The 20,457-nt window shown below is 42.4% G+C and overlaps 1 protein-coding gene across 7 annotated transcripts in view; it reads left to right on the top strand.

The window, feature by feature from the left end:
• AUTS2 (activator of transcription and developmental regulator AUTS2) overlaps window positions 1–20,457 on the top strand; it is a 1,117,069-nt gene that overhangs the window by 780,856 nt on the left and 315,756 nt on the right. For all 7 annotated transcript variants that reach the window (XM_087417414.1, XM_087417420.1, XM_087417418.1 and 4 more), the window contains one exon: window positions 16,270–16,299. In XM_087417414.1, coding sequence (XP_087273540.1) covers window positions 16,270–16,299 — 30 coding nt within the window. The remainder of the gene's footprint in view (window positions 1–16,269; window positions 16,300–20,457) is intronic.

Below are 20,457 nucleotides of genomic sequence, written 5' to 3'. Positions count from 1 at the left end.
TTCAATCCTTACTCTCTCACTGTAAAGCTGGAATACTAAAACCTACACAGTGCGGGTGGGGAGAGGGCGGGCAGGTATTGTAAGGTTAAAAAAGGGATATATGTAAAGTGTATCAGAGCATATTTCCTGGCTCTTCCTGTGTGCTAACAGTAGCCATATAAATAATGGATTATTAGATTGTTTCCTAACTACATGATGAAATTTGTAAACAAATTCTTGTAGGCATTTTGCTCTGTTTTTGGAGATATATATCAGAAAGAGAAGAGTTGAGCTACATAGTAAGAAAAATGTTAAGGCTCTTGATGCATATTGCAGAATTATTTTCCAGATAGAAAAGTGACATTCCTCCAGAAGTGGATGATCATCTGCCTACCACAACTTTGCCAGCATTGTGTGTCAGCATTTACGGTTTTTTTTTTTTTTATTTGATAGATGAAAAAGAAATATATCTCTTTTTAATATGCATTTCTTTGATTGCTAGTGAAGCTGAATATTTTTTTCCTATGTTTATTAGCCATTTATATTTCCTCTTCCATGAATTGACCTCTCTGCTTTTGAAAGGAAAGATGAGTCTCCAAGGGCTAGCTAGAGAAAAGATGCTCCAGCGATCATTACTGCGGAGCCCTGGGGCCAGGAGTTGCTGGGGAGAGAATTAAGAGCCTCCTGGGACTGCCAGGCGACTCTCAAGTAAGCTTCTTCCCAAACCAGAGCAAGGCTTTCTGCACAGTCAGCCTGCAATCAGTATTTGTTCTCTACCTTTTTGTTTGTTCTGTTAAGAAATATTTTGGATTTTTGAGAGGGCTCTTCACATTCCACTGAAACCATATAATTCTTCCCAGGTAGACAACCAGCATGCCTGTTCAGCTTGGCTTTTGCTCTGAAAGTCCCATTGGTTCACAGTGCATTGCTGTAGATCTTGCCTGAGTCTTTTACGATCCCTGCCATCCAAGCAGGAGCTGTGACTGCTCTGTAACCTTCTTAGATTTAAATCTGTTGCTTGCATTCTCCTCATAGTGTTACAGAGCAGCAGAGCCCATCCATACTGATGTCTTAATATCTTTCTCTCCTCCTTGGATTTATAGGGTAAAATAAACCCTCTGCCACAGAAGTGCTTATTGATTACTGAAGTACATAATAAAGGCTAAGAATAAAGTAAGACCAAGTAATCGGTTCTGTTCCTGGGGGATGACAGTAAACCCTGGCTGAGGCCACCTCTGAGGGTTTGGAGCTAGGAGGCTCCCTTTTAATTAGGCGTTCCAATAGTAAGCAGTGAATGATAGACACCAGACAGAAGAGTACATACTGTATGATTCCATTTATATAAAACTCTAGAAAATATATACACTAATCTATAGTGACAGAAAGCAGACCAGTGGTTGGGGGGAGGGGCGAAGGCAGTATGCGCAGGGAGAGGAGAGAGGGATTCACGAAGGAGCGCAGGAAAACTTTTGAGGGCAATGGATGTGTTCACAATCTTGATTGTGGTGATGTCTTCATGGGTGTATATGTATGTGAAAATGTATCACATAGTGCATTTCAAATATGGGCAGTTTATTCATGTCAATTATAGCCCAATAAAGCCACTAAGAAAAAATAATAAGCAGTATAAAGAGATAATCCATGGCTCACTTTTTTTTTTTTAGTTTTTATCTATTTATTTTTTTCCCCTAAAGCCCCAGTAGATAGTTGTATGTCATAGTTGCACACCCTTCTAGTTGCTGTATGTGGGACGTGGCCTCAGCATGGCCAGAGAAGCGGTGCGTCGGTGCGCGCCTGGGATCCGAACCCGGGCCGCCAGCAGCAGAGCGCGTGCACTTAACCGCTAAGCCACGGGGCCGGCCCCCATGGCTCACTTTGTGCTGGGAAAATTTTCCTTAGGAAGCTATATTTTAAGAAACATTTAGGAGGACTTGTGAGACTAAATTTCACCTTCACGTTTGAGTAAATGGGGGTTTCAGAAGACTGAATGGTACCATCAAAAACAAAATCAAAAGGCATCACAAAGGCCACACAGCCCTCTTTCTCCATCCCTTTTCCTTTCTTACATCCGATCCTTAAAGGCAGCTTTTTATATAATTTTTTGGTAAAACAAAAGAAGCGGAGTCCCTTAGAAAATAGCATTAGTTCACGTCTCCCCTCACTCCTTCTGTCATTACGTTTCCCCCACCCAGAGGAGAGGTTCTATAATGGAGAAATAAAAACTACTCCAAAATGTTGGCAGTCTAAAAGGGGACAGGCATTTTCAACACAAAAAGATGTTTGTTTTCCTTGCATTTTAACTCTTAATTTTTGACGCAGTGGGGAACTCCAGCATGGCTGCCATTTAAAATGTAACAATGCCATAGTGTTCTGATTGCCTCTGTCACAGGGGTGTTGTGACTGAAGGCCAGGAGACAAAGCAAATGAGGTCAAAGACAGTGCTTGCTGCTGAGGTGCTGGTCCATTTCTCTGCGTTTGAATGTTTCTTTTCTCTGGCCTGATGAGGAGGAGTCACTCAGGGAGACTGAAGCTGGAATTTGTACAACCTCTTTTCAGTCCCCTTGATTTTAATCAGAAATACACAATTATTCTTTTCCTCCAAATAGAGAAACTCAATCCCCATTCTAAATTCAATTATTGTAATTGCAGCATTCAGAAAAATAGCACATTCATTTTCTAATAAGAGATTGTGGATACCAAATTACTGCATATAGTATGTCAAAACAGGAAACTTGAGACTGGCAGACTAGTGGGTGTTTTTATCTTGGCAATTTGTATTTTCTTGCAGAGAATTTATAGTAATCCTACCCTTCCTTGTTTATGATATAGAAGACTAGGTATTCAAGCCATCCTAAAATAAAGACTGTTGTTAGGTACAATTTAATATAAACTCAGTTATGAATATGATGAATTCTAAGAGAGGCAAAAGTGAAATACCTAATAAAGAGAAGAAGAAAAAGAAATTAGTTTTTGGTTCCTATGAAATAGCTGTCCAACATGTCTTCGGATCTTCTTAAACCACCTTTTGACATTTGTAAATGAGTTTGTCTCAAGCCATATTTCTATTCCTTTAGCTATGCTTTTCACTCTCTTGCATTTTAAAAACAAAACAAAAAGTCTGGTTGGTGGGAGGTTGATAATGTGGCCATTATGCTTCAGCAATATGAGAGCACCATTTTTCCTTTTCTTATTCTATTCCAGTTGCTTTAGTTGGCTTGAAGTGAGTCAAATGTAAAAAGAAATATTTTCGGATTTTGAGTTTCCTGATTTTCTTAAAAGAGTAACCTTAAAATTGGACTTCTCCAAGCGTATGGTGTTACTTTCTCAGGATTTACTTTTACCTCAAAATTATTTCCATGTCTTTCTCATAGAACCTTGAGACACCCTCTACTTCAAACACCTTAGCATCCATTCCATCAACTATTGTTTGTTTCTTGATCTCCTCAATTAAACACTTTCCATGGCAGCTTCTCTCAGATATTTTGCTGATGTAATTTATGAATTCATTCTTTCACTGATATTTATTGAGCACCTACTAGGTGCCAGGTTTAGGAAGAGCAGGATATAAGTAAACTCTGAGATATATTTGGGGAAACTGACCGCAGTGTTGGAGGTGCTGGAAACCAATAGCTGAAATATGGCCAGAGAAGTCCATGTATATGGAAGAGGAAACAGACATGCCCATGTGTCCCGAGTGGTAGAAGTAGTCTGTGGACTGTTGAGTGCCTACTAAGTGACAAGCAGTTTGGTTATATTCTTTCAACTAATCCCCGTTTTGCAGTTACCAAAATTAGTGCTCTAGGAAGTTTTTTCTCTTCCTGAGGTTACCCTGTTGGTTGATTTTGTTAGATCAATCCTTAAATAGGCCTTGTATATAAATAAACTCTGTTTAAAGGGGTATCCAAATAGCTCCTAATTCTGCTTGGTCAGAATCTCTGGTCAAATTCCAAAATGGCTGTCTTCCTAGTTGCACCAATAATCACTTGATGTTTTTGATATCCATTCTGTCTGTCTCTCTATTTATTTTTGCCAATTTGAATTTGAGTGAATATCTTAATAATGTCAAAGCCCCATAAGTCATTATTGCTCTATGCATAATCAACAAGTTTAGACTCCAAATCTTATATTGATGCATTTTACTTTAGTCCCTGTACACAGGTTACTTACCACTATTTGACTGAAGAATAAGTTCCAAATTATATCTACCCCAAAAAATGTGCATCAAGAACCTAAAAGAACACTTAGAAAATTGAGTTCTAAAGTGTCTTGCCTTGTTGATATTTTATCAGTGCAATAAAACCATTTGTTACCAGAAAGATTCCTGTTGTTCTCTTCTTTGAGAGGGAATTATCGTTTCTGTTTTTGTTTTTTTTGGTGGTTGTTTCTGATTTGTATAGCATAGTATCAAGTCTTCAAACACCTCCTAAGCAGAAACCCTTACAGAATATGATTTCCCCTCTGGCAATAAAATGATACAAAATCCAACTCAATATTTAAATAACCATTAAATTACCTCACTTTTTTGTGTGATGTCTTTCGTGACGGAGTTGGAAAAAATGAAACTATTAGTATTTCTTTCTGGCTGCTTTCACCTGCTTGAACTCATTTAATCCTCACAAAAACCTTGTGGAGTATGTATCATCCCCATTTACAGGTTTAAAGAAAGGTAGGCTCCAAGACGTTAAGTACCTTTTTCGAAACTGCATGGCTGCTAAGTGGAAGGGCTCAGAATTTGAACCTAGGTCAGCCTCAGGTTTAATGAGCAGTTCCTCTGAGCCAGGTACTGTGCTAGGTCCTCTGCTTAAGAGCGAGCTGTCTGGGATAGAGCAGGAATGTGGCTGACCAGCTGCCTTCACTGCTACTTGTCATTACAACTTCTTTTCAGTTTCAGCTCTCTTCTGCTTTGCCTTCTACCAACCCATCAATCAGGAAGATATTTTTCAAGTAGTTTCTTTGTATAGTGCATGAGAGAGAGTGACGTGGTCTATTGTACTTGCTGGGAACATGAACTTTGGAGGACAGAACTGGGTTCCAGTACTGCCTCTGCCATTGGAAGCCTTAACTTCTCATCTCGAAAATGGAGGAGTTGTAACACTTACCTCCCACGGCTGTTGTCAGGACATTCTTTTTTAATGATTGATAGCTGTTGGCTGGCATTTTTAGGGGAGAAATGCTCTGAGATAGTTCCTATGGAGAATCCCTACGCTGAAAAGCTGTGCTGCAAAGACATGTTGTGAAATGCACTTCAGGAACCAGGCTTTTCCCAAGTAGACAGCTCAGAGCTGCTCCGCTGTCGTGGATCCTTCTCTTTCTCCTTTGCCTGAGGTGGACGTTGTCCCTTTGGCAGGGAATTGAATCACGTAGGCGCTTCTTAGCATGGAAAGCAGAAGCTACATTCAGTGGCTCACAACCTTAGGGGCTGGAAGGAAGAATAGTTTGCAGCAGCTTCGTTACCTGGGGAAAAAGAACTCGGAGTTACAGACACTTTAAGAAAGATGCTTTTACTTTGAGTGTTGGAGAAAATAGAACAATTACCTATTGAAGGCAAAATGGATGAAAAAATACCTCTGTTCGTACTACCCTGATCATTTAATCTGTTCAGATTCATTCTGCCTTCCTGAAGGTGATTCAAGCCAGACTGTCTGTTCTTGCTGGCTGCATCATTCCTTCCCCTGTGTCACATGGGGACACGCGGCACATGGTGATCACCTGAGGTTCCCAACTAAACACAGATGTTTCCTACTCCAAGAGGAGATTCCTCTAAGGGCTGGAGCTCCACAGGCAGTATCAGATATGTGGGAGGAGGGGTGGGAAGGAGGAATCCATAAATCATCAAATTGTCGTTGAACATCTTTTAGGGTCCTAAAAACTGCATTAGGCCCTGTGATGATTCCAGGGACAACCAGACTGCTCTCTCTGAGGAGCTCACCATCTGTAGGGGAGCAAGACTTATATATGTGAAATCAGTGAACAACTGTATTCTCTCTAAACTGGAGCCAGTTAGATTTCCAGCACCAGGCACACATACTCTGAAAAAAAAAAAAGAAAAGAAAAACAGTCTTTGTTGAATAATGAATGAATGAGTTCTTTTTTTTTTTTTTTTTTGTGAGGAAGATCAGCCCTGAGCTAACATCCATGCTAATCCTCCTCTTTTTGCTGAGGAAGACTGGCTCTGAGCTAACATCTATTGCCAGTCCTCCTTTTTTCTCCCCAAAGCCCCAGGAGATAGTTGTATGTCATAGTTGCACATCCTGCTAGTTGCTGTATGTGGGACGCGGCCTCAGCATGGCCAGAGAAGCAGTGCGTCGGTGTGCGCCCGGGATCTGAACCCGGCCCGCCAGTAGCGGAGCACGTGCACTTAACCGCTAAGCCATGGGGCCGGCCCTGAATGAATGATTTCTAACATTTATTGAGTGCTTCCTATGTGTCAGGCACTGTTCTAAACTGTTTTATGTTTATTTATATGTATTTATTATATATATCTTAATATTATTGTATATTCACTAATGCAATGAATGCTCTCAACAACCCTTTGAGGTAGATACTCTCAATGGCCCCATTCGATAGATAATGAGGCACAAAGAGGTAAGTTACTTGCCAGATGTCCTACAGATTGTCCTACAGATGTCCTACGGATTGTATGTAGTAGAGACAGGATTTGAACCCAGGCTAACTGTCTCCTACAGTTATATATGAAGGAGAATAAGATGGCTTTTCAAGGGCTTGTTGGCATTTTGGTTCAGACTAAGGGCTACCAGGCTTTGTTATCTGCTCATCTGGCTTTGGCTTCCTTAAGACGTTAAGCACCCTCCTCCTTTGTAAAACTTGGACCAGCCTGGACCCACCCTGTGCGATTCTGCCTCGCCCCTCCCCTGGCCCTGCCAGGCCTCTCATTTGTAGTTTCTCTTAGCGAGCACATTTCTAAACGAGGACGGTTGCTCCGCTTTAAGGACATACAAATGGCTTGCCCTCACCTGTCAAGCATGATCCTTGTATTTTACCAGGCCCATTATGAACGCAATCTTTCTGTCGAAAATTTGCATACCTCCTTTCTTGAAAAGTAATGACAGCAATTTTTTCCCTCTGCTCACTTTCTGAGTGTCTCATTTAACGGCACCTGTGAAACCGACAGGCGCAGAGATGAGAAGTGAAAGAGAGCAGTTGATTAAATCATCATCAAGTCGGGCCTCAGAAAGTCAATTCTGCTTGCCGTCTGCAATGATATCCTTTTATCTTAAAGTAATGAGCTATGGCACTTTTGCATCGGGTAATGCGATAAGTTCTATTAGCATGTTCCATTTGCCTCACAAGCAAGGGCAAGTCATTTTAGCTAGCTCATATCACTGCAATCAAAGCAATTGGCTTCCTAGGCAGAGAAGAAAGGGAAAAAGCTCAGGGTGATTTCTATGGATCACAACACAGTGGAAAAAATAGACTCTTGTATTATTTTAACCCATAACATACTTCTCCTTTTTACTCATCAGCAAATTTGGTTTTTATTAGCTCACACAGGACTCTGAAAAGAACCAGCCTTTAGTTGAAGCAAACCTAGGGGGCTGAGGCCCCACCCAAAGAAACAAGCAACTATGATCTGGAAAGGGAAAATTGCAGCATTACAGGGGGTCACAAATAGAATATTGTCGAAGAACATAGCTGAGAAAGTCTCCCTGGTAATAAGACTGTGGTCTCATAATAAACTCTTGCTTCACGCCATCTTCAAAGTCATTTGTAATATGTCCCCAGGCGGGTCTGGATTAATGCTATTGATGACTTAGAATCAGTAAATCAATGACAAGGAGGCAAAGGATCTGTTGCTTAAGCTTCAGAGAGATCGTTTACAAATCACCTGGCCCTAGACTGTCAGTTTTACCTTTGGACGAGAAACTCATTTTTCTCATTTTGGCAACCACTGAGGCTTGTGGGCTCTGAGTTTTAAGTAAATTTCATCTTTGGGGTTTATGTATGTTTATACTCGGCAAAATGTGACTTCCTTTTTTTCTGAGGAAAAAAAGATGCTGAACCCTTCAAAAAATTTGTGAAATATCCACTTCTTCGCGACTTCCAAAAACCCAACAATGTTTTAATAAGCTAAGTGGAAATTTACAGCGTACAGATTGTTTTATAAAATGTACCTGGATTTCAAGTGACAAAAAGGAAAAAATATTGAAAATTAATTTGTGAGCTTTAGAACTTTAGGTTTGGGCAACTTCTAGCAATATATTTGAACTTCTAATGAGTGGTCAGAATGAACCTTGCACATAGTAGGCACTTAAAAATTATTTATTAAATCAAAATGTGTGATTATCTGAGATGTCCTGGAGGGAGAATAACAAATGTTTTCTTAGCCCCTTCAGATCACATTGCTTGTGTGAGCTCTGGCCAGTCTAAGCTTACAACTTGCAAAAATGCCAGATTCTGAGAACTCCCCATATAGGAATGATAAGTTACCAGTACAGAATTCCAGAAGCTTCTGTAAGTTGCTCTCCATTGTACCTCCTAAACAGCTAAAGATTGGGTAGGCCTTATATTATTTTCAAATGTGCTCCTTTTGTGACTATCAGAGCATTTTTCTTGTCTTTTAAACTATTGTTTGGCACACAAATCTTTTGATTATGCTTTTATTTTTTCCAAGCTATTTTACTTGATCAGGCATAGTTATTGTTGAAATAGAGGGGAGTGGGCCGGCCCCGTGGCTTGGTGGTTAAGTGAGCGTGCTCCACTGCTGGCGACCCGGGTTCGGATCCCGGGCGCGCACCGACGCGCTGCTTCTCCGGCCATGCTGAGGCTGCGTCCCACATACAGCAACTAGAAGAATGTGCAGCTATGACATACAACTATCTACTGGGGCTTTGGGGGGAAAAATAAATAAATAAAATCTTTAAAAAAAAAAAAAAGAAATAGAGGGAGGAGGAGGCAATGACATAATTTTACAATCAATAAGAATTCCTCAAACCATTTTCAGGATTAAAATATTCTTTTTATTTCTAGCACCTCAATAGCTTTAAATTTCACTTAAAGTCCAAAGCCAATATGAGAACAAAGTAAACAATGTGAAATGAGAGCTTTGTGGAATGATAAAAGACAGACAACATCAGAGTTGCCGTATGTGGCGCAAAATGGCTGCCCATTTTTGCATATACAAGGAATTGGGCAGATGGGAAGATGATGGTGGACATGTTTTTAGTCACCATGTCGCTACCTCACTTCTTTAAATAAGAAAATAAGTGTCATGATTTCTGCAGGTGGCTTCTTCTGAAATTGCTTTTAGGTGAGGGCTGTCTTTACGGTCTTAGATAAACTGCCTGCCCCAAAGGGGAATTAATTTGTTTTGTCACTGGCAAAGTTAAATTGTACTTGATGTTAGATGCTGTAGTTTACAAGTTGGGGTTCTCCCTCATTTTCCTCTCATTTCCTTTAGGCAGAAAGAAGAATAAAATAACTTTGTTCAGCGATGGTGTTCAGCCCTGACATCTTTGGTGGCAATGATAAATGGATTTGAGATGCGAAATAACTGTTCCAGCAAGGTCCATTGAGCAGAATAGAGAGCAATGCCCTCCTCAATGTCATTGTATGTGATATATTCAATGATTGCCACTTTCTGCTTAGGAATGCATTCCATCACGAGGTACCTAGAATTCCATCTTGTTCCTTCATTCTGAATGAGGCAGAGAGGTGTCGCAGACCTTGACTTATTTCAATTTGGATCAGAGTCTTAGAACACAGATATTGAGATTCCCAAATGGAAATGAGAAATGTTTGCTTTTGAGGAAGTACAATAAAATCATAATCACATCTTGTCTGGGCCTTTTAAAGGATGGTATTTTCCTCTGGGCCCCAACGCTAGGCTCTGCTAACAATTTTTACCCTGCCCAGTGTGTTGAAACATATATCCCATTTTATTAAGCAGTCGTGTTAGTCAGTGTTTGTTGTGCCTTCTTTCTCTGGAATTACTTGTCTTTTAAATCATAGTTTGCTTATACTGCATGGAATCATCCACGGTTTGAAGAATTCTAAAGAAGAGTGAGGTGGATTTATCGATATGATTGAGCACCTATTGGTCCCGAGGCCTGGAGATTTCAGATGAGCAAGGCATTGCCCTTCCCTACGAGGAGATCCACTCTAGTAGGGAAGACTGTTGTGGCAAATAGCGAAAATACAGTTTTGTAAGGGATGGAGACAAAAGCAAATAATTCTAAGAAAACTATTGGCATTCTAAGAATTTTTCATTCTAAGAAGAGTATTGGAAGAGTCACAGAGGGAACTGTGTTTTTAAAGGCAAATTAGAAGTTTTTAGGTACAATCTTGGAGGAATAGAATTCCAGGCAGAGGGCCGACCCCGTGGCTTAGCGGTTAAGTGCGCGCGCTCTGCTACTGGCCACCCAGGTTCGGATCCCGGGCGCGCACCTACGCACCGCTTCTGCGGCCATGCTGAGGCTGCATCCCACATACAGCAACTAGAAGGATGTGCAGCTATGACATACAACTATCTACTGGGGCTTTGGGGCCAAAAAAAGGAGGAGGATTGGCAATAGATGTTAGCTCAGAGCTGGTCTTCCTCAGCAAAAAGAGGAGGATTAGCATGGATGTTAGCTCAGGGCTGATCTTCCTCACACACAAAAAAAATAAAATAAAAAATGTGTGAGAAGTTTCTTTAAAAAAAAAAGAATTCCAGGCAGAGAGAATTGTTAAGTGCAAAGATAGTAAGGCCTGAGGGTGTGACCAGGTGTGCCGGGGTGTGGCTAGAGCAAGGGATGTGTTAGGATAGTGCTACTCAAAGTGTGGATGCAGACCAAGGGAGCCCCTGAGCTGGTTGTAACTAATCTGCTGTGAGATTAGTGTGGCAGTTGAGAGTAAGCATTTGGAAACTTTAATAGAAACTCAATAGAGTAATTTTATATCTCTTAAATCAAATAATAATATATTTTTATATGTCTGCTTTTCTTTTTCGTTTTTCTAGCAATTTATTTTTTATTTTATTTTACTAAAGTATTGGTCTACAATGTATTGAAGTTAAAGAAAACAAAACAGAACAAAAACAACTGATTCTTCTCCACAGGAAGCTTGAGAAGCCCTGTGTTAGAGAAGTGGTTAGAAGTTGGAAGTGGGCGAGTTGGGAACAATGTATGAAGAGTTTTCATTGCCCTATTGGCCATGAGAAGTGTCATGATCCAATTGAAATTTAGGAAATCCACTCTAGTCAGTAAGGACTTGGATTAGAAAAGGAAGAGACCATAGGCCCTGGAAAGCAGTCATTAGCCTCCTGAAATCATAAAATGAAAGCCTAAACTGAAGCAGCGGCCATGGCCATGGAGATGGAGAGGATTTAGAAAGTAGAAAAGGTAATGTGGAGTAAGAGAGGAAGATAGGTCTGCTCAAGAATGAGCCAAGGATGACAAGACTCTTCACTTAGGCAATTGAGTGATCGCATGGCGATGCCATTACCAAGAACAGCATGGGAGAGGGGGAGATTTGGGGTGAGTAAAAGATGATGAGTCCAGATTTAGATGGATACTTGAGTCTGAGGTGTATACAGGGCTTGGGGAAGGAGGTCTAGCAAACAGAAACATATGTTAATAATAGTTAACATTTGTTGTCAACTACACCTACTCTGTACCATGCATTGTCTAAGTTGTTTATATGTATTAACTCATTTTGTTCTTGCCTTCTTATGAGGGAAATGCCATTATTACTCACATTCTACAGATAAGTAAACTGAGATGCAGAGAGTTTAAATAACTTTCCCAAAGTCACATAGCTGGCAAATGGTGGGCATAGAGATTTTTTAGTCTCTACATATAAATGATAGATGGAACCAAGGGAATCTTTAAGGACTCCCCTGGAAATCATACAGAAACAATAGAACTGCAAATGCAACTCTGGGGAGATAGTGACATTAAAGAATATGCAGAACAGGAAGGGCCATGAAGGGATACTAGGACAGAGCAATATTGGTGAATGCGTGCAAGGGAAAAATTCCATGTTTTCAGATGTTCAGCTGAAAGAATCCAAATATCCAGCACTTGGGAATTTTTTTTACTAGATAAGTTACAATTCATGCAGCACATTGCAGTGCAGCCTTTTTTTTAAAAAAAAAAAATGATGCTACAGGGCAGATTTTACTCATTAAACTAAAATATTTGACATATATGAAAACAAAGCAGGTTACAAAACAGTAGGAATTCCTTTTCATTTCTTAAGATGTGTGAAGGATAGAGAAGATGGAGAAAAGACTGGAAAGAATTGTACAAATGTGTTAACAGGGTTTATCTATGGGTGGTAGGTTTATGGGTGATTTAAATATGTATTCAATAAATGTGTTAATTTTTAAAAGGAGAAAATATTGGGTGGGTGAGTTGGTTGGTTGTTTGAAGAGTTTAAGGTGTGGGACTTGTCTGAGAAAGGAATAAGGTGCCACCAAAGGTTGACTTCTGATTTGTGGAACTGGATGGGGGGAGAGTGTGAAGATGAAGTTGAGTGGCGGTGTGTTGGAGTGGCTGGAGGCACTCAGGCTAAAAGCTAGTCCCTTTCTAATTCTGCATTTGAGGCACGTGGCTGGGATTTCATGCCTCCTATTTCCCTCTTTTGTTTGTGTTGGGTTTGGGTTGTGTCTCTGTCTAAAGGCTAAGTGACCAAGAATTCTTCCCTGTCTGGAGTGTAAGGACTAGTTGTTCCTTTTCATTTCTTGCTCTTAAAATGGAGGAAAATATTTCCAGCTTTTCACAAAGGGCTGCAAAATCTAGTCATGGAGAGTACTCTGGCACCTCAAGCTGGTTGTTAAGTGTGCAACCTGTTTGCTAATAAACCAATGCAGGACCCCGGTGTCAAAATGCTTAAAATGGTCAAATCAGCTGGGACCCCATTTCTGCATTTGACATGCCTTTTCCATTTCCCAGCCTCATGCAGAACATAAACCTGAATCAGGAGGTGGCTCGATATGAACTCTTATAAATTGGAGCGGGTATCTAGGGATTGGGGAGCAGACACTTCTTCTTTTAACCTTTCAAGACCAAGAATCATTTGGCCAAAAATCCACAACATATTGAACTTAGGGTGTGAAAGCTAGCTGTACGCTGTATTAAATCTGAATTTGAGACTATGAATTCTACCCACACTGACTCTATAAAACAGCCTCCCTTTTTCATAAAGCAGGTCCATAAACCGCTGCCAGCGAAGCAGAAAGACTCCTTAGGACTGTGGCTCGCTTTCCGTCTGGGGTTGTCAACAAACCCCCTTTATGAGTGGAATAGACCTCTTGTATGTGTCGAGCTTCTGGCTTTTTACAGAGTGTGTTAGGAGCCAGGCTAGGCAAACGTTAGGCGCTGTTTGCTGAGTGCATTTATTGCCTTTGCATAATTTATGAGCTGGAGGAGTTGACCATCATTCGTCTCTGCCAGGGGCTGGCACTCGAGGCTCCAGAGAGCGGAGCTGTAAATTGGATGGTGTGCTCCCGCTGAGCTCACGGCAAAGTCCTCGGGTCAGTATGGGAATTTAATACCAGAAATGGAACTGTTTTCTCAGCGCACCATGTGGGCCCCAGTGCAGCAGAGACTGTTTTGGCAGACTCTGCGACTGGCCTTGTCGAGGAGCTGTCACTCACGCGGCATGTTGTGTGGGGAGCCTGAGCATTTTTAATCGGCTTGGCATCCGTGCTGCTTCCATAATGGATACCAGTAGGTCTCAGTTCTTCACCATATGCTTAACTCTGGAGACAAGGTGCTTCTGGGTATATCAGTAATTACTTGATGCAGAATTAAGTGGACCTTGAAATTAGAACTGGACTGTTGGAAAGCAGGAAGCTTAACACTTTGATAGAAATAACCATTCCCAGGGACAGACTGCTATTAGAACGGGGGTGTCGGGGCGTGGACAGTGGTGGTTCTTTCCCAACCTCCCCATTCCCTCTACCCCCTGCACACCAGTCCTTGGGGATGTGGGCAAATGCTATGCCACAGCCTTCAGCTGTCACTGATTACCTCACGAGGTGGGCTGTGAACATCTGGGAAAATGCCTGGCAAAATACTCTTCTCCCTTCCACACCCCTCCTGAATTATGCTTCGTCACTCTTGAGAATGTGCCGAGGACTTAGGAACCTCAAGGAAGGCTTCATTAAAGGCAGTGGAAAAATCACACAGTCAGGAGAACTGTTGTTCTTCATCTAGCCCTTCAAAGTCTTCATCTCACCCATTTTCTTTCTCAACTCGTTTGACTTATTATAATAGAGAAATCACTCATCAGGCAAAAGAAAGTAAGTTTAGACAGTCTGAAGTTGGAAGCTTGGTTGAAGACAATGCAGTTTACTTGGTTAAAGCGCTGTCACTAAAACTCTGATGACCCTAAGGCATTGAGGAACCAGTGGGAAAAGTAGAAAATGTTATAATCTTCCAGTCTATGATGTTGCGATAAGAGTTCTTAAAGGCTTATAATACAGAGAGCTTAGACTTAAAAGAGGGATAGTCCCCAAATTGTGTCTTCCAATAGCGAGATTCCATTTTTGTTCCTTTCAATTGAAAGCACTCTCACAGTGGTTTAAACCATAAGGTAATTTATTGTTATCTGGACAACAAAGTCCAGAGGCAGGTTGCTCTGAGGTTGGTTCAGGTGGCTCAGTTGTGGCAGACTTTTTCTTCCCTCAGCCCCACCATCTTATTTTTGTACTTCAGCTTTTTGCCTCACTTTTGCAAGATGGCTGCCATGGATCTGGACATAACATGCTCATAAAATCATGTTCAAAGGCAAGAGGCAAGTGCTTTCTGCTTTTCTCCTTTTTTTTAGGAGAGAAAAATTTTCCGGAATCCTCAGCAGACATTTCTTCATGCCTTAGCCAAAAATGGGTCTTGTGGGCACTGTTTGCAGCAAGGAAAGTTGGGAAAGAGAGAATATCTGGCTTTTTCAATCTTGAAATATCAGGAGAAGGTACAGACTAGGGAGAAGGGGCTTGTGAATGGCTCTGGGTATCTAGCCAGTAGTGGCTGCTATATAAGCAAATTTATTTTCTTTTTCTGTTCGTAGCTACATCAACTCCCATGTCCAGGTGGCCACACTAAAAAACCTTGGCATCATCCTAGACTCATCTTTATTTGCTTCCCATATCCATGTGTTATCAAATCCTATTGGTTCTACCTTCACAATTGCTCTGCCATCTGTTCCTGCCTTTCTCAAACCACGCACCATGCTGGTTTAGACAGTGTGATGGTTGCCAGACTGATCTCCCCATGACCTGTGTCCTTCCCCACAGTGCACTGTCTCTCCTCCACCCCATAGGAAGTCATCTTAATGGAATGTTGCTCTGATCATGCCACACCCCTGCTCACTGTTTGTGTTCTAGCTTTATCGCTACTGCTAAGCTGAAAGCTACTTTAGGGCCAGTCCTATGTCTTGGTTGAATATCTGTCTAGCTTAGCAGTACTTATAAAGGGCTGTTGAGTGAATGAATGGATATATTTATCTGCTGCACATTTACTCTAACAAACCACATCTCCCTTTTTAAAATGAAATATTGGATAACAAAACACTCTTGGTTTTTTAAAAAATTTCTGTTCTTTTTTTCCCTTTACTTCTAATGAGAAACCCAAAGCTTTGAGTTAACTGTCATTCTCTCGTTATCCCAAACCCAGCTCAACAGTTGGAATTTGGGATCTGTTATATATGGTGTGAGTCTAGTGCCCTAAAACATTCTCTTGCCCATATCATTGATTTATTACCCTGAGCTCTTGGCATGTTTTTTATAGGGAGTATTCCCTCTTTTCTCTGGGCCTCTAAACCCTGGAAGAAGGAGCTGTCACAAGTGGTAAGCCTTGCCCGTTATGTTCTGTTTCCTTCAAAGTCCAGATGAGAGGATGCGATGCCCAAAGGTTTACCTCTTTTCCTCTAGGAAAGCACCAGGAGAGATATAGCCATTCACATTAGCTGCAGGTACAAAGTCTCCATTAAGAAATTGATTTTGCTCTGAATCCCATTGAATGATCTTGATTTGTCTTAATCCTGTGGTGAGGTTGCTTCCTCCAAGGGTGTCCCTTCTACTGTGCAGTGGGGGGTGCTGACTGGTATGATCGAGTGCCTTTCTGGACTGACCCCAAGAAGAGCCACAGAGCACAGGCTTTCGATGAAATCAACAGAGCAGCTTCTCTGCACTTTGCTCTTGATTCCGTTGACCAGCGCTGGAGCTGAACAGACTCTTTCCAGCTCAGACAATGTTTCCTATTTACTTGTCTTGCTTTTTTTCCCCCATATCAAAAGCAGAAACCTACTCAATTTTGTCATTAACTCTTATTCTCTTGTCTTCCTTTCCAGTGTGACAGCGACAGTGACCAGGAAGAGAAGGTAAGACCCCCCACCCCATTGTGGGCACAGTCCATAAGACACTGTGAGCACCATAGTTCTCCCACACACAGCCGCAGGGTGGTGGGTGCCAGCCTCATGTTGACAGCACCTTTCTCTTCTGCCAAGATGGGCTTTATTGACATGGTGACATTTCCTATGATAAAAAATAACATTTAATTTGTGAGGTCCACTTTTCTTAAACAAGCCCTCTAATATTACACATATGTGGCACTCAGTCTTTATAGAAGATTTTAAAAGAGGAAATTATTTATTTTAATAGTCATCTGATTTTTCTTTTTTAATCCTTAATTGAACCATTAAACTTGCTAGTATGTATTTATAAAGTCATTTCTTCATTTTTTTTACTGACCCGTGTGTTTCTTCCTGCTTTACTGTACATATTGGCCTTCTCGATAAAAATGTGAATGGCATGTTTCTAGGAATGTCATCATGGGGTGAGGGGTGGGCAGGGGATGTCAGATGGGAACTGCTCACTTCCCATCCAGGTGGATGGCCAGGTGGGAGGGAGGGCAGTTCTTCCAGCAGGTACGTACTCTGTTTTGAGGCTGATGGCCGGCAGCCTCTGTGTATCCAGTTCTGCATGGATCAAGAAAAGGAGCTCGGTTGTTGAGCTTCCAGAAGATTGGATCACAACCTGGTAAAGTGAACTTTCTGCTGCCTCAAACAAAGGAATTGTTTGTCTGTTTCGTCTTTCTCTAGCTGTCCCAATCCCCCAACCAAATTTCTCTCCAATTTTATTCCTATTTTATGTATTTTGAAAAGAGTTACCTGAATATCATGGTTTCAGTATTGCATGGCACCAAAAAGAAGGGACTAGACCTCTCCCCCAATTTTTGGATCTGTCCTGTGTAGCTGGCTTTCTTGAGCCGTATTCTCTGACTTTCACCTCTTGTGTGCTTTTGGATTTTACTCAGAATTCTGCGGTTAGTATTTAGTGGGATCTTTCTGTCAAGCCCAGAATTTTCCCTCCTTCTCTGCTGCCAGCCTCCAAGAGAGATCTAAAAGCTCTTGTTCTGTACTGTCGTTAATTTGAATTCAGCATATGTAGCCTGTTATAAAATGCGAGACATCATCATTTGAGCAGGTCAAGCATATTCAGATGAAGACAAATGGTGCTTATTTGATTTCCTTAAAATCAGGAAATGAAAAAAGTGCTCTCTGGAGAAATCATGTTCTGCCTGACTTGGATGATAGACCAATGCATGTCCCCCAGATAAGAACAGGCTCTCGCCTTGAGGTTTTTATCTCTGAAGGACGGCCAGGACTGTCAGCTTGCTGACATGTGCATTATCCATGTCATTTTAAACAAAGTGACCTATGGAAGGGTGCGCTGTGCTGTGACATGGTAATGGGCTGTTGGATGACAGCGAAAGTACACACTGGAAAGAGGGCCGTGGATTATTCTTTTGTTTAACTGACAAGTAAGAGCTTCCTTCCTCCAGCCCCTAGGAGTCTTAGCTCCTTGCAAGTAGGTCCCCTGGTCTCAGGCAGCCAGTGTGTAGTGGATGCCAGAGGTGCGTGGACAGCAGTAGTGGTTCATTGTTCAAGGCATTCCTGCTGGCCCCTGGAGCCTCCCAGGCCACATTCCTGCATGGCAGTCATCATCTTGTTCTGTTGGTCATCACTGGTGCCCAGGCAGGGACTGGTACATTCTGGCCATTCCAGGAGATCTACAAGGGATGGTTGATTTCACTTTTCAAGTTGGTGGCACCTCTCCAAGGAGATGAGCCTTCTTTGGGGTTTCACAACTGAGCAGACATCCTTTCTTTAAAAAGCAGTGTGAATCCAAAAGTGTCACCATTTTCCAGCAGTGGTAGAAGGTGGTACGGATGCCTAGTTTTGCATTCCATGTAGGTGTCTTGATCAGCAATCTCAACCTTGACTGCACATTGAATCACCTGGACAACTGTAAAAATCCTGATACCTGGGCCTCATCCCAGGCCAGTTACCTCAGAATCTCTGGAGGTATCTCGTACCACTTGTCTAGATGATCACCTAACTCTGGTAATGGTAATTTCTAGAATTACCAGAGCTGCTGTGGTTTTCAGAGAGATCTGGGGCTCAAGGTGTTTCCTGCATACTGAGAGCCCCCAACTAGTCCTTTCCCAAGACCGGAATTCCGGAGTCGTTGCTGTGCATGTTCCATCTCTGAGTGCAGGAAGCAGTAAAGCATCAGACCAGAGTCATGGGTGGTGGGAAGGTAGCCAGCACCCACCACTCAGAGTTTGGGATGATTTCAGGGCAATAAAGGAGAATAAAGAAATGTTTATAGGCAGGTCCATGAGAAGGGTGATGACAGGGGAAGGGAGGGCCTCTGACGTGCGCACACTTCGCATTCTGGTGGCCCTTTAGGTCCTCTTCTTAACTGGAAGCTGCTCCACGCTGCACTCAACGTCATCTGTCCCTGCCCTTGCCACCCGGCGTTCCTTCAGAGGGCTCCTGGCAGGAGCAACAAGCTCTGTAATTGCAGCCCTGCCTGCTTGGCCCTGTTATAGTTAAGACTGTCAGGCTTCCCCTTTTAGACTGAGATTGTCTGGTGTTTATCACCGACTTTAACACCATCTTCCCAGACTTCTGCTCAGCGCTGGAGCCTGGGCCCCTGTCAGCCTCCTCTGTGCCAGAGCCTCTTGCCTGGGCCCCCCTCGGAGCCCCAAAGCTAACTGGGGTGGCTTTCATGTGCTGCTTGGAGGATTCGCATTCAAATCTGAATTGCTAATGTGGAAAAGATGCCACTCAGTGTCCTGGGATCCCTTCAGCAACTCCACCAGGGATGCTGTTGGAGGCAAAAGTGAGACTTGTAGGGGACCCACTGGGATTTCTCTCCGGAAGACCTGTCATTCTTTTACTCCATAGGGAGCTGCAGAACTGGCGGTCTAAAATTAGGGTACTGTATTTCACACAGCTGACTGAATTAAGATAAACTCTGCTTTGCTCTGATATGAAGCTGTAATTTATAAAATGATACCCTTACTAATTAATGTGGAAGTGACTGGGAAAGGAGCTAAAAAAGCAGGGCTTTCCATAAATGCAGGAGACATACTTGTGCATGGAAAAGGCTTTGATGAGCCACCGAGCAAAGCATCTCTCTTGGCCTCTCCTCCCAGCCATGTGAATACGTTTCAAATTAATGTCAGAAAACCTGGAGAACTTCTGTGAAGAATAGCAGTTGGGTGGGGGATTAGAGAAGGCTGTGAAGACTTTGCATCTTAGATGTGGGATTGTTCTTCATTGTAGTTAGTGCAAAGAAAAGAGGCAGCACTTGGCACCTCAACCACCCAAATTAAGCAATTATTCCAATCCCCCTCTTGAAATGAATTGGTATCATGAGAACAAAGAGGCAGCACACATATTTCCACATATTTGGCCTATATTTTTTCTTGTTTCCTCTCTCTCTACCGTTGGCAGCAGCCCATTATGCTAAGAAACACCCCCTCTTTGGTTATGAAATTGATGTGGAGATTAAAAGTAATTCTCTCCCCATCTACCCACTCCCTGTTTGTTGTGTGGGCCACGTGACAGAGCTGGTTGGAAGGCGTAGTGCCCAGTGGTCAAGCACTTGGGCCTCCGAGTCTGATGGCCTAGGCTTGTTTCCGACTGTCCCTTACTACTTTGTAGCTGTGGACAAGCCTCAGTTCTCTCATCTGCCAAAAGTGGGTGACAACAGCTCCACCTATAGTTGTTTTTTTGTTTTGTTTTGTTTTTTGTGAGGAAGACCAGCCTGAGCTAACATCAGATGCCAATCCTCCTCTTTTTGCTGAGGAAGACTGGCCCTAGGCTAACATCCGTGCCCATCTTCCTCTACTTTATATGGGACACCGCCACAGCATGGCTTGACAAGTGGTGCATCGGTGCGTGCCCGGGATCCGAACCTGCAAACCCCGGGCCACCAAAGCAGAGCGTGCACACTTAACCGCTATGCCACTGGGCTAGCCCCACCACCTATAGTTTTGTAACAATTAAATTGAGGGTGTTTGGCTCAGAGCCTGGCCATAGTAAGTGCTCCATGAATGTTAGCTTTCGTTAGTTTTATTTGGGGTGAAGTGAAAGAGAATTGCTTGGGGAAGGAGGAAGGCTATCCTCCTCTTTGGAAAGCTCGGGATCCGCCAGAAAACCTGCCAGAGGACGTGAGCTGTGATT

This window comes from Ceratotherium simum, chromosome 26 (genome assembly GCF_057802395.1).
Source record: "Ceratotherium simum simum isolate JZ-2026a chromosome 26, ASM5780239v1, whole genome shotgun sequence".
Lineage (NCBI taxonomy): Eukaryota > Metazoa > Chordata > Mammalia > Perissodactyla > Rhinocerotidae > Ceratotherium > Ceratotherium simum.
This window is presented reverse-complemented; position numbering and strand designations above follow the sequence as displayed.